This window comes from Lucilia sericata, unplaced genomic scaffold (assembly GCF_015586225.1).
Source record: "Lucilia sericata isolate MDLA Ls3-8-SP2 unplaced genomic scaffold, ASM1558622v1 Contig000116F_arrow, whole genome shotgun sequence".
NCBI classification, from domain to species: Eukaryota; Metazoa; Arthropoda; class Insecta; order Diptera; family Calliphoridae; genus Lucilia; species Lucilia sericata.
The window spans coordinates 370,565-383,439 of record NW_023994148.1 but is presented as its reverse complement, the minus strand read 5'-3'; the positions used below and the strand labels follow the sequence as shown (position 1 = coordinate 383,439).

Sequence of the window (12,875 nt, the reverse complement as noted above, 5' to 3'; positions counted from 1 at the left end):
CAAAGTTCCTATCAGTTTCTTAAAGGCAATATGTAAAAAATGATTGAAACATTTCTGTACAAATGTACGAGAAATATCTTTTTATATATTTAACAGGGTTATATTACAAAATGATCTGGTAACTTTAATATGCATTGTTTACAAAATTCACAAAGGAAAACAAAAATAATATGATAACAAACGAAAAAGCACAACAAATCTATAAAAATGATTGCAAATTTATTAAAATGTAATTTTATAAAAATTTTTAAAATAAAATCAGCACTTTAATAACTTATACAGCTAAACAATATCAAGACTTTTTATGATAATTATTTCAGCTGTTTTTTTGTGGTTCAGTGAATCTGTCAAAATAATCTTCCATTGTTTGTTTATGTTTACAAATTGCAAAACAAATTGAATATTTTTAACAAAATATTCAAGTTTCTGAGACAATTATTAAATTGTTCAACCAATTATCAAAAGATGTTTAAAGAATTTTGCAAAAAAATATTGGTGTTATAAGTTACAATTGGAATAGATAAATATGCGCAACTGTTGCCTTTGCCATAAAAAAGTAGACCCTGAAAATGGTACTCTTTTCAACATTCCAAAAGATGAACGCAGAAGAAAAAAGTGGAGTGAAATTTGCCGTATTCAATTCTCAACAAACTCTCGTATATGTGCCGATCACTTTTCATCCTCCGATATTATAAAAGTGTTAAATAAATGTTCTTTAACATCGAATGCTGTGCCTTTTGTACACCATGAGAATCTGTTAACAGCGTAAGTGTTTCATAAAAAATGTATTTTAATCCATTTAAAAAAGATAGTTTTTAGGGAGGAAACTAATTTGGAAATGTTGTCACAAGATGAGAATAATAAATACAATGAGAACTGTCGTTGTTGTTCAAATCCCTCGAAACGCTTTATACAACTTGATGATTTCATTAAGACAACTGAAGGAAAAGAAAAAAGTTACCGGGATCTTTTATACGAAATAATACAACTAAGTGTAAGCGTTAATATTAATATTACCTATTCTTAATATTAATTTAAAAACATTTATCCATGATGTGCTTCCTATTTATAGTTAACAACATATCAGGAAATCAATATGCCACAACAAATCTGTGAGAAATGTGTAGCTCAATTAGAAACTTGCTATAAATTTATACAGCAGGCTTGTAAAGTTTCCCGCGAATATCTTGATATAGTTGAACAACAGACTACTCAAGAGGATATTAAAAATATTGAACATTTACAAGAATCGTTAATAGAAATATCTGAAACAGCAATTGCGGAACAAATACATGAAGAACTAAAAGTTGAACCTTTAAATATTGAATGTAATATGAATATAAAAGAGGAAAATGAGGAAAGTGAAAATCTTTTACCAATGTTTGTCGACCACAATGAGGAGTCTCAGGAAGAAAGGTATGTTGGTTATTACATAAAAAAATCGATGGTCTTGCTAAAAAAAAAAACGTCCAACACGTCCAAACATGGAAATACAAGTGACAAAGTTGTACATACCTTTTGTATTAAAATAATACTTTTTTCTATTATAACAGAGATTTGTTGCAAAATTCCTATTCGGATGATCATTCTTCGGAAGAGGATGAAGAAAGTGATGAACCAGAGTCGTTAAAAGATATTAATGAGGATCTAAATGATGAAACTTTAGCTAGATGTTGTGATATATGTCACAAGATCTATAGAAATGAGAAATTTCTTAAAATACACAAACGTTATACCCATATGCCAGAAGAAGATAAATTACCCTGTCCGTTATGCACCTACAAAGCCAGTCGTTCCTCAGCTTTGAAAGTACACATGGGTTTAGTACATGGCCAGGATAAAGTTAAGGAATATTTTAAACCTGTACTGGATTCGGGTAAAAAATATCCTTGTAATTTATGCCCTCGCTCCTATGGACGTAAAGATAGTCTACGCAAACATGTACGAAGAAAACATAATAATAAACCGGCCAAAGAAGAAAAAGCGACACATAAGAAACCTAAACCAAAGGATAAAGAACGTTTTCTTTGCACCTACTGTGGACAATCATATAGTTCCAAATGCGGTCTGGAAAGTCATATACTTACACATACCGGCGAACGTCCATTTTCTTGTGAAATATGTAGTAAGACTTTTAAACGTCTAAAGGATTTACAATTACATCGTGTCATACATAGTGACGAGAAACCCCATCAATGTTCGGAATGTGGTAAAGCATTTAAACGTGTTGATAAATTAAAAATACACATGAGAGTGCATTCCGAATTAAGACCATATAAGTGTCAAGAATGTGAAAAGACTTTTAAGTATCCCAGTGTTTTGAGGACACATATGCATATACATACGGGACAAACACCATTTTCGTGCAAAACCTGTGGTGAAGCCTTCTCGTTAAGAACATCTTTGAATAATCACTGTTTGAAAAATGGTCATGTAAAGTGAAATATTATCAAAAGAAATATTTTAGTTTTAAATAAAATAAAGAAACTAAGATTATCTGACTGCTTGCCTTATCCATCGTTTTTCTTGATTTTTATTATCCAAAAAGTGAGTATTTGTACTCCATCCGACGGCGTCAACTGTGTGTTTAAGTTCTGATGGAAAATATTAGTGATAACAAATGTTAACTACTTTCCCAATTGAATCGCTATTTAAAGATTTTAGTTTTATCATATAAAAATCCATTTTTTATGAAAAATAATGATCCCAAAGGATCCATAGCCGATTTTAGGTTTTTCAAATATACAGATATTTGACATAATATTGAAGCATAGAAATGTAGCATTTTAACAAAGAGTTGTCGGAAACCCGTTGCATTTAAATAAAATCTAATAAATATTCCTTATTTAGTTCCTTGCAGCGCCAGATCTATGTATGTAGTTTTCAATTTCATGTGTATTGAAATATCAAAAAAATACCATATTTAACGGTGTTATATTAAAAAAAGATGTCTGGCAACTTTAATATGTGTGCATTGTTTACAAAATTCACAAAGGTAAACAAAAATAAAATGATAACAAACGTAAACACAACAAATCTATTTAAAATATTGCAAATTTATTAAAATGAAATTTTATACATTTTCTAATAAAAAACCAACCAGGTGAATCTGTCAAAATTATCTATAGTTTTGTTTACATGTTTATTTTTTTGTAAACAAAATATTTCTGAAGGACTTTGTGATAGACTATGGGTGTTGTACGTTACAATTGGACTAGACAAAAATGATTAACTGTTCCCTTTGCCATAAAAAAGTAAATCATAAAATGGTACGCTTTTCAACATACCAAAAGATGAATGTAGAAGAAGATAATGGAGTGAACGTTATAAACATATGCCAGAAAAAGATAAACTACCTTGTCCTTCATGCGCTTACAAAGCAAGTCATACATCAAGCTTAAAACTACATGTGGGCAAAAACACTGCCTAAAAACATAATAATAAAGATAGTTTTCTATGCACCTACTGTGGACAATCGTATACTTACAAGTGTGCATTGGAGGGTTATGTACTTACTCAGCAATTTTCTTGTGAAATGTGTAGTAAGACTTTTTAACGTTTAAAAGATTTACAATTACATCGTGTCATTCATAGTGTCGATGTTTAGAATGTGGTAAATCATTTAAACTTGTTGTTAAAATAAAAATTCATGAGGGTTAATTCCGAATTAAGACCCATATAAGTGTCAAGAGGACATAAAAAATCTGTAAAATCTTTCAATCAAGACGAGTACGCGAACACACATACTGTGTTGCGATCTTAAGATAGTCCAAAATGATATATCTCACATCGATAATAGCATTGTTTTGGATTAAAATTGAGTTACATGACTGCTAGTATTATGTTCTTTTATTTTTAGAGCAATCTTTCTGAAATTGTAATTATTAGCTTTTTATGGTTTCATAAAATTTAGAATAAAATACACTATTATAAGTTTTACCTTAATTTCTTTTTTATTCTTAATAATAATAATATCTTATAAATTATTCTTAACTCTAACATCCTCTTCTCGTTTAGCTCATTACAAATGACCATTTCTTAAACAATGAGTATTAAATGATGACCTTAAGGAAAATGATTCACCACAAGTTTTGCACTGAAACGGATTTTGACCGGTGTGTATAAGCATGTGTGTACTTAAGACATTGGGATATTTGAATGTTTTCTCGCATTCATTGCACTTATAGGGACGCAATTCCGAATGGACTCTCATATGTATCTTCAGCTTATCGGAACGTTTAAATGCCTTGCCACATTGTAAACACTGATGTGGCTTAGCATCACTATGAATTATACGATGCATATGTAAATCCTCGGGACGTTTAAAGGTTTTCTGACAAATTTCACAGGGGAAGGGACGTTCGCCGGTATGTATAACCACATGACGACTGAGGCCGTATTTTGTGCGGAATGAGCCACCACAATAGGTGCAGAGAAAACGTTCTTTTTCCTTGGGAACTTTGGCCTTTATGCGTGGTTCCTTGGGCTGGGGATTTTGGTGAATACGTTTGATGTGTTTCTGTAGAGTGTCTTTGCGACGAAATGTTTGTTGGCAAATAGAGCAGGGAAATTGTACACCATTATCATCGACCGGCTTGAAAATCTCCTTTACCTTATCGGCCCCATGTACAACACCAATGTGTACCTTTAAATTGGAAAGACGACTAGATTTGAAGCTACACAAGGGACATGGTCGTTTCTTTTCATCGGGCATGTGCGTATAGTGTTTGTGGGTCCTTAGAGCTACTCTGTCTTTATAGATCTTATGACAAATATCACAAGATATGGCTATAGGCGCTTTAGAAAGATCTTTATCAAAATCATCTTCAGAAATAGGATCTTCAGCATCCTCATCATCTTCCGAATCAGAGTTAAATGTATCGAAGTGTTCCCTTTGGATTTGGAAAACAAAAAATATTCAATATTTTAACAGCAGCTGATTACATTTCATACAAACCTTTCTTCCTCGTGTATAGCAGCATCTATTGTGGGTTCTGGTGTTAATTGCTCTAAGGTTAAATCATTTCTTTTATCCTTTTTCTCGTTATTAGTGTTGTTACTACCATTATAATCTATATATTCGGGTTTTTCTTCTTTAATATCCTTGTCTTTGCCTAAGTTATCAATATTCATAAATTCTTCTGCTTTAGCCACACATTCCAATGTTAAAGGTTCTGTTTTAATTTCATCAGCCGCCAAAGGACTACTATCATTAGCCAAGGGACTTTCTTTTGTTATAAGATCAGCACTCTTCTCCACATTAATCAAATCAATGGGTACTTCTATAAGCGGTTCGGGTATATTTTCAAAATCATCTTTAATTTCCTCCTCGTCCACCAGCTCGCCTAACACATCTAGGGTTTGCAAATACTGCTCGTAGACTTCTCTAGCTTGTGCTACAAATTTATAGCAATTATTTAATTGTGTGGAACATTTTTGGCAAAGTTTTTGCGTCAAACATTTCTCCTGCTTAAGGGAAACCTGTGGAAATAACAAAAATTATTTATTAATAATTAATTTGTTGTAATTAAAAAGCAAATACTTTAATGTTCATTATTTCATATAAAACATCCTTGTAGGTTTTAACTGTTGTTCCGCAGTTTTTACTGGCCGAGTCCAGTTCAAGAAACTTGGAAGATGGATTTGTACAGCAGCGACATTTTTGTGATTTTATTTGTGTGGCTCCCGTAGTCTTGGCAGGACTCATTTAATTGTGATATATACTTTATTAGGTTAAAAAATTAAAAATTTCTATTTATTATTATTATTTTGCCAATATTAAAAAAATAATTCTGCACGAAGAAAAATGTAAACAATAAAATTGTTGTGAAAAATATTGCCATACTATAAGCAAGGCATTTAGAGAGATTTTCCCTCTTAAAGTTTTCTTTTAATATGGCAGTACCAAGAAAAAGGAATAAAAAATCGCTTAACGGGTATTTTTTTGTTTCTTCTATAATAGCTCTTTGAACCATTTTTTAATTTCTTTCGCTCCGGGATTAACATGATTAAAAATTATTGAATCGATTCAAAATTTCTTGCTTTATTATTAATGAAAAATTTTAATATCTATTTTATAATAAGCGATTTTTTCAAGACAGCTGGTTAACACTGAATTTTTGTTTATTACATAAGGCAAATCTATACAAGGTGAAGATATTTATTTTAAAAGCTGTTTTGTTTTTTTGCTCAAACATATATAGAAAATTTTCACTATCTTGTTTAGATGCACCTTGTTGTGTTGCCATTTGTTATGTTTTCCTTGTTTGTTTTGCTTATTATTTTCTTTTCTTTACTTTTTTTGTTATGATTTTTCTCACAACTTTTTTTTCTGTATTATACACAAAGTTGACTGACTTTGTTTTTTTGTTCTAGTTAAATAATACGCAGATAATACACCATTCGAGTTGATATTTAAAATTAAATTTGCTAGAAATTCATTTATTATAATAAAATATAATTGAAAACAACAAGATATATTCTATAATATATAAATAAGCAGAAAATATCCAAGAAAAATGTCTACAGCCGAGGATAATAATAAGGCATCTGAGCCTGACATGACCTTTACCAAAGAATTAAGAGCCGCTACAAAAGAAGTCCATAAATTAAGTGATGTCTTGGTTAATGCTAAATTTGCATTTGGTAGGTTCTAGTAGAGCAATAAATTTTCTTTGTCATGAACTTGGTTTTTTATACATTTTCTTTGTTTACAATTAGCTTTATCTGATGATTCTGTTTGGTATGATGGTCTCTTAAGTTTTTATGAGATTTATAAGTTCTTCGAAACTCACCTTCCCGAAGAACTGTTACCCAAGGAACTTCATCGTACAGCAGCATTTGAAAAGGATTTTGCTTATTTTTATGGTGAAAATTGGAAAGATGATTATGAAATTCGTCCGGCGGTACGTAAATATTTAGATCATCTTGAACAGGTTAATAAAACTGATAAAATGTTGCTATTCGCTTATGCCTATCAAATGTATATGGCTCTAATGTCCGGAGGACAATTGTTGCAAAAGAAACGTATGGTAGCACGTAAATTATGGCCAGGCAGTAAAGATACTACTGTAGAACAAGAGGAAAATGATGAACAGTTGGAACAACCTTCAGATCCAGATGATTTAACAACACGCCCTATGCCAGCACAAGTTAATATATGTCCTGATGGTTGTGCTGCTACTTATTTTCCGGAAAAGATTTCCGTTTTGAAAAACAAACTAAGAACAGTTTTAAATGATAACTATGGCAAATTTGATGAACAAATGAAGGCTGATTTTATAGAGGAAAGTAAAAATGTTTTTCTATTTAATAGTGATGTCGTACGTTCCATTAAGGGTGTAAATCGTGCTAATTTACGTAAATTAGCTATTGTTCTTGTCTTTGTTGTGGGAGTTTATTTGGCCATTAAATTGGCTAGACGTTAAAAATATATTAATTGCAAAAAAAAAAATCAAATAAATTTGTAAATTTTTTGAAAACAAATACAGTTTAGTTGAAAAATTATTAAAATAAATTATGCCGATATAGAAAACTACAAAAACGATTATAGTTATATTAATTTTTCCATAATTACACTAAAGTTTATAACACTTTCTTGTAATCATACAATTTTCTGTGTACTAGCTTCAATGGGCATTTAATTGAATTTTTTTAATTAGATCCATATGCAAAAGTTTATTTTTTGAAAAAAATATTTTTATTGATCGTTATAGATCTCATATAAGACCATTTCCGTAAATAAATGTAAAAAAGAGATTTTTCCGGCTCTGTTTCATTTGTTTTTAATGTCAACAATCAAAGATGCCAAATAAAATGTCTTTATGTGCATTTTGGCGATTTTTTCTGGATATATTATATTTACATCCTTTAAATCATTTTAAATAAAAACTAAATTAATACATTTTCACTAACATATTTCTCATTATTACACATTTCCATTAGTCCATCATGCTTTGCCCGCTTTATATTTACTGTTTTTTTTTTTTTTCAAAATACCAGTGGCAACTTTAAAACAGTTTTCAATTTATACCCTGACTTGTTAACAACCTAAAGTGAATGACAGTTAAAAAATGAAGAAGACTATTAATGTCAGTTTATATTTTCGTGGAAAAGTGTAAGCATCATTATAGAATTTTTACGATTAATTTTTTTTTTGTAAAAAATACAAAAAACATTAAGTAAACACCAATTTGTTATTAAATTTCAAACAACTATTTATACACATATAAAGTTAAGGTATTATAGAAAATATTAATTTACCTTTGTTTATTCCACCTTACATAGCAATCAAGATTTATAAATATTTTAATTCCTTTTTTATAATTTAACATTTTTTCTTTTTTCAATAAAAACCCTACATATTTCAGCTTTTTTATTTAAACAAAACATACGGTCCCATTGCTTTTTGTTTCCAAACATCTCTATATACCTACCAAAAAAATATATATATCACCTGAACACCTTACCACCACCTATCCAACCTATCAATACTAAATGAAATCAAACCAAACACTATTTATCTAGTTAATTTTCCACCTGTACTATTTTCTATATGAGTGCACTTTATTTTGTTAGTAAAAATTTCCTTTAATTGCTTAAAGTTTTGATTTCCATTCCTATTTTTAATAAATCCCTTATAAAACAATAACGGTTTTGGTTTAAATAAGTTTATAACACAAATAACTACAAAATGTCAGATATTTTTAATAATTTTGATAGTAACGGTGCTGGTGGTGACGATTCTCAAGATATAATAATGGCATCACCATCTCAAAGTAGTCCCATGGCCAACAATAACTCTAATTCAACTGGTACAAGTGGAGGAGCAGCTGGTGGTGCTACCAATGCCACAACAAATAATACTGGTTCATCAACCTCCTCCTCGGGAAATACAACAAATACCAATGCAAAACCTTTAACGGGACCCGAAAGTCAACCGGTAATGATTAAACAAATTAAATAAAAAAATTAAAAGCTTTTATAACAAAACAAATTTGGCAGATTTTAACAAAAGCCCGTCTTTTGGAATTGGTACGAGAAGTGGATACCACTGCCCAACTGGATGAAGATGTCGAAGAGTTATTGCTGCAAATAGCTGATGATTTTGTTGAAGATGCCGTCAAGGCCACTTGTGCCTTTGCCAAACATCGTAAGGTATCCAAAGTTGAGGTGCGTGATGTGCAATTACATTTGGAGAGAAAATGGAATATGTGGATTCCTGGTTTTGGCACCGATGAACTAAGACCATATAAACGTGCTGCCATTACAGAAGCCCATAAACAACGTTTGGCTTTAATACGGAAAACTATTAAAAAATATTGATCAAAAACTACTTTTTGTTTTTATATACAAAATATTTATTAGTTGATAAGATTTAATTTTGTCGTCGTATAGGGAAAATAAATGCATATTTTATAGAATTAATACCTACATAATAAACGCAGTTTTGTTTTAATTTTAAGAGATTAAAGAAATTGAATTGATTATAAATGAAACTCAGTTATATATTTATTTTCATCAAAAATTTCAAGGATTTTATTAGTTTTTTTAGAAATGTTACTGTTATGTATAATTTTTTTTATTAGCCAAAAAAATATGCACCTGAATTGAAGCCTAATTCTAATATTTGAGCCAAATGTTTATAAAACATCACTAAGCATTAAACGACTGCAGTAGCAATTGTTTCTCACGCTCCTTTTTCTTGACCACATCCAAGCTGCGTTGACGCCATGAGCTTTTACGCAATTTAATGGGGCGACTGCCCACATAACGGCCATCCATTTCTTTCATGGCTTTTATAAAATCTGCCGGTTCACGAAAGCTAACAAAACCAAAACCTTTACTTTTTCCCGTACGTTTGTCACGGACTACACGAGCTCTTTGGAACGAGGGATACTTGTTAAATGTGCGTGTTAGAACTTCATCATTGACATCATTACCTAAATCACCGCAGAAAATGCGGAAATCATCGTCGGGCCAATCGGCCAAAGAGGCATCTTCCCACACCTGGCCACCAGCTATGCGAACCGTTTTACGGTCTTTCTTTTTCTTTTCGGTTGATTGGAACGACTGCAAAGCCGAGGAGGCCTTTGCAGCCTTTATGGCTTCTTCTGCTATGGGATTTGGTCCGGATTTTTCGGCTTTCAATTTTTTTAGTTTTTGTGTAACATCAAACTGTATGGCATTAACATCTATGGGCATGGCCACCGGTACCGAGGGAACATTTACCGATTGCCGACTCTGATACAACTTCGGCGCACTGCTTAACACTACTGGAGTGGTGGTAACGGGTGCAGCAGTCTTTACCGCTTGTGTGGGTACAAAAGTGGGCATGAATGCAGGTGGCGGTATGGGTGGAGGTTGTACTGTTAACCTAGGCTGTATATTAGGAGGTGCTGCTACCACAGCACCAGCTGTTGTAGTGGGTTGCTGTTGCAGCTTCTGCTGTACCTGGCTGTAGGTATTGGCTGCTATTATAGGTCTCACCTGGTTGGGTACGAAAAGATTGCGTGTGGTTGTAGCTGCAGAAGCTGGTTTGGAGATTTCCGCCTCGAAACGTGACAATTCATCTTCAATATTTTTTCTTTTTGTTCCCATGTTGATAATTCAAAATAATTCGTATTAATTGCGGAAATCTTATGAAATTTAAAATATTTATCAAAAAATTTACCAGCGAATATAATGAAACGTTTGACAGCAGATTTTTCGACAATATCAATTCAGAGCCCTGAGCCGACAAATATTAACGGCGGCGGCGACTGACACTAAATATGTCGGCGGCGGCTTAAAATCGACTGTAAGCCGGCTAAGTTTTCAACTACGTTTAGTTTTTAATTTTTCAACGATTTTAAATAAAAACGGAATCCGAGAGATCAGAAAGTAGGATTTTGGAAGCAAATATATTGTTTATAACAACAAAACAAAGCAAGCTCAAAAGTTGTGTGAGAAATTATGCAGGGATGAATAAAAAATTCTTAAAAATTAAAAACAAATCCTTTCTCCAAGTTTTACTAGGATCTGCCGATATTTAAGCCTATCTTCCATATAAAACATCTTGCAGAAAATCAGTTTCTAAAAAATTTTGCATTAAGAAAATGATCAATAACGTAAAAACAAAGATATTTTATTTGTTTATTTACTAGCTACACCCAGTGTGCTGTGCTACCCTAAAAGCAATATAAATAAGAAGCCTACTTAACAATTTTGATGATTCTAACTACAATGGTTTTCCATTTACATATGGGAGATTCCACGCAAATTATTGCAATTTCGCCAATTATTCCGAACGTTAATTAAGATTTTAATTTAATCTATGAAAAATTTGAATAATCTAATAGTTTCCAGATATACAAAATTTTGTATTTAATTCATATGGGAAGTGCCAAGCCCCCCAGATGAAAGTCCGCCCTTTTTTCTCCAAAATGTTCAGATGAATATTAAAGTTGTTCGTGCAAAATTTGAAGAATTTAGTTATATTAGTTTCCCAGATAAACGAATTTTTGTATTTAATTCATATGGGAGGTTCCGCTCCCCTCATTGGTAGTCCCCCAGTTTATTACCCAAAATGTTTACATGGATGTTAAAGTTCTTCCAGAACAACATCATTTAAAGGGATCACAAAGAGATTGAAAAATATTCCAAAAGTTTCACTTTGAAAACATTATTAGAATGTATGAAAACTCGCAACTCTAAAGGAAGACTATTCCTATTTTAGTGGACGTAAGCGAGATAAATTTTCGTTCAATTAGGATACTGCGTGTTTAATTTTATGTTTATATATTCAATATTTTAGAAAATTCAAAAAGTACCAGTTAAAGAACGAAAAATTACCAGAAATACTCCAATTTAAATTTTCATTCACTCAAGTCCCTGATTGCTTAGTTTTATGTTTTTAGGTTCATTATAAAAGAAAATCCAAATAGTACAAGTTGAAGAACGAAAAAGTACCAAAAAGTCCCGTTTTATATGTTCTCACTTACTCCATGTTCAATATTATAGAAAATTCAAAAAATACCTTTTGAAGAACGAAAAAGTACCAAAAAGTTCCCTTTTATATGTTATTACTTAATCCGGGCTGTACATTCCTAAATTCATGTTTCTAGGTTCAATATTATAAAAAATTCAAAAAGTACCAGTCGAAGAACGAAAAATAGAAAACTCAAAAAGTACCTTTTGAAGAACGAAAAAGTACCAAAAAGTCTACTTTTATAGATTCTCAAGTGCTTAATTACATCCCTACAAGAAATGTATGACCGAAACTAACACATACAAAATGATTTTACTAACACACTTACAACATTTTTCTTTAAAAATTGCTAAAAAAAAATAGTTAATGGATAATTCCATCAATAATGACGGTCAAATGACCGGTAAAATGACTGTGATGTACTCAATGTGTGATAAAGGGTTTCATTTGCATATGAAAGAGTGAAACAACTACATTTGACTGTTACTGTGTTTTCGTCGCATAAATTAATTATTTCAGTGAAAGCCAAAGATCAAAAAGCAAAAAATTAAAAAATTTAAGACTAAAATTATTAAAAATAAAGAGATTTATTGTAATTTAAAAACGGTACAGGAAGTGGAGCTGAGAATATACACTTTGGAGTTTAATCTATCTGTGGTAATATGAATACATATTTACTTTTAATTTTTATATTTCAATATTTATATGCATTTCTTTACAGACAATTTATTTCCACAAATTAAAAGGAACATAGGAGGATTTTACATTCTGTGAGGTATGTAAAATGGTGAAGTGATAGTTAATTTATATATATGCTTACTATGTATATTAATAAAATTAAAAATATATATCTTAAAATGTTAATAAATTGTGTTTTATTATAAATTGGCATAGCCGTCAGATTTGA

The 12,875-nt window shown here is 31.1% G+C and overlaps 5 protein-coding genes across 7 annotated transcripts; 3 read left to right on the top strand and 2 right to left on the bottom strand.

The window, feature by feature from the left end:
• Positions 1-139: 139 nt before the first annotated feature.
• On the top strand, positions 140-2,504 carry LOC119600537 (zinc finger protein 616-like). Its single transcript, XM_037950801.1, has 4 exons — positions 140-765; positions 820-994; positions 1,073-1,416; positions 1,554-2,504. Exons 1-4 carry the CDS (start codon positions 527-529, stop codon positions 2,440-2,442), a joined length of 1,647 nt encoding a protein of 548 aa, XP_037806729.1. The 5' UTR covers positions 140-526; the 3' UTR covers positions 2,443-2,504.
• Positions 2,505-3,945: 1,441 nt separating this feature from the next.
• On the bottom strand, positions 3,946-5,844 carry LOC119600554 (zinc finger protein 676-like). The gene is made up of 3 exons (XM_037950860.1): positions 5,543-5,844; positions 4,958-5,481; positions 3,946-4,892 (listed from the first exon to the last, which is right to left on the bottom strand). The coding sequence occupies exons 1-3, from the start codon at positions 5,705-5,707 to the stop codon at positions 4,022-4,024; spliced, it is 1,560 nt and encodes a 519-aa protein (XP_037806788.1). The 5' UTR covers positions 5,708-5,844; the 3' UTR covers positions 3,946-4,021.
• Positions 5,845-6,317: 473 nt separating this feature from the next.
• LOC119600525 (heme oxygenase 1) lies at positions 6,318-7,485 on the top strand. The gene is made up of 2 exons (XM_037950788.1): positions 6,318-6,645; positions 6,721-7,485. The coding sequence occupies exons 1-2, from the start codon at positions 6,519-6,521 to the stop codon at positions 7,425-7,427; spliced, it is 834 nt and encodes a 277-aa protein (XP_037806716.1). The 5' UTR covers positions 6,318-6,518; the 3' UTR covers positions 7,428-7,485.
• Positions 7,486-8,078: 593 nt separating this feature from the next.
• Positions 8,079-9,441, top strand: LOC119600527 (transcription initiation factor TFIID subunit 12). 3 transcript variants are annotated; one of them, XM_037950791.1, is made up of 3 exons: positions 8,079-8,238; positions 8,722-8,941; positions 9,004-9,441. In XM_037950791.1, the coding sequence occupies exons 2-3, from the start codon at positions 8,759-8,761 to the stop codon at positions 9,322-9,324; spliced, it is 504 nt and encodes a 167-aa protein (XP_037806719.1). In that variant the 5' UTR covers positions 8,079-8,238; positions 8,722-8,758; the 3' UTR covers positions 9,325-9,441. The 3 variants fall into 3 exon arrangements, with proteins under 3 accessions (XP_037806719.1, XP_037806718.1, XP_037806717.1); XM_037950790.1 differs by having other exon boundaries at positions 8,370-8,941; XM_037950789.1 differs by having other exon boundaries at positions 8,098-8,116.
• A 74-nt stretch (positions 9,442-9,515) lies between these two features.
• LOC119600524 (RNA-binding protein 42) lies at positions 9,516-10,728 on the bottom strand. The gene has a single exon (XM_037950787.1). It carries the CDS (start codon positions 10,597-10,599, stop codon positions 9,655-9,657), a length of 945 nt encoding a protein of 314 aa, XP_037806715.1. The 5' UTR covers positions 10,600-10,728; the 3' UTR covers positions 9,516-9,654.
• Between the last annotated feature and the right edge of the window lie 2,147 nt (positions 10,729-12,875).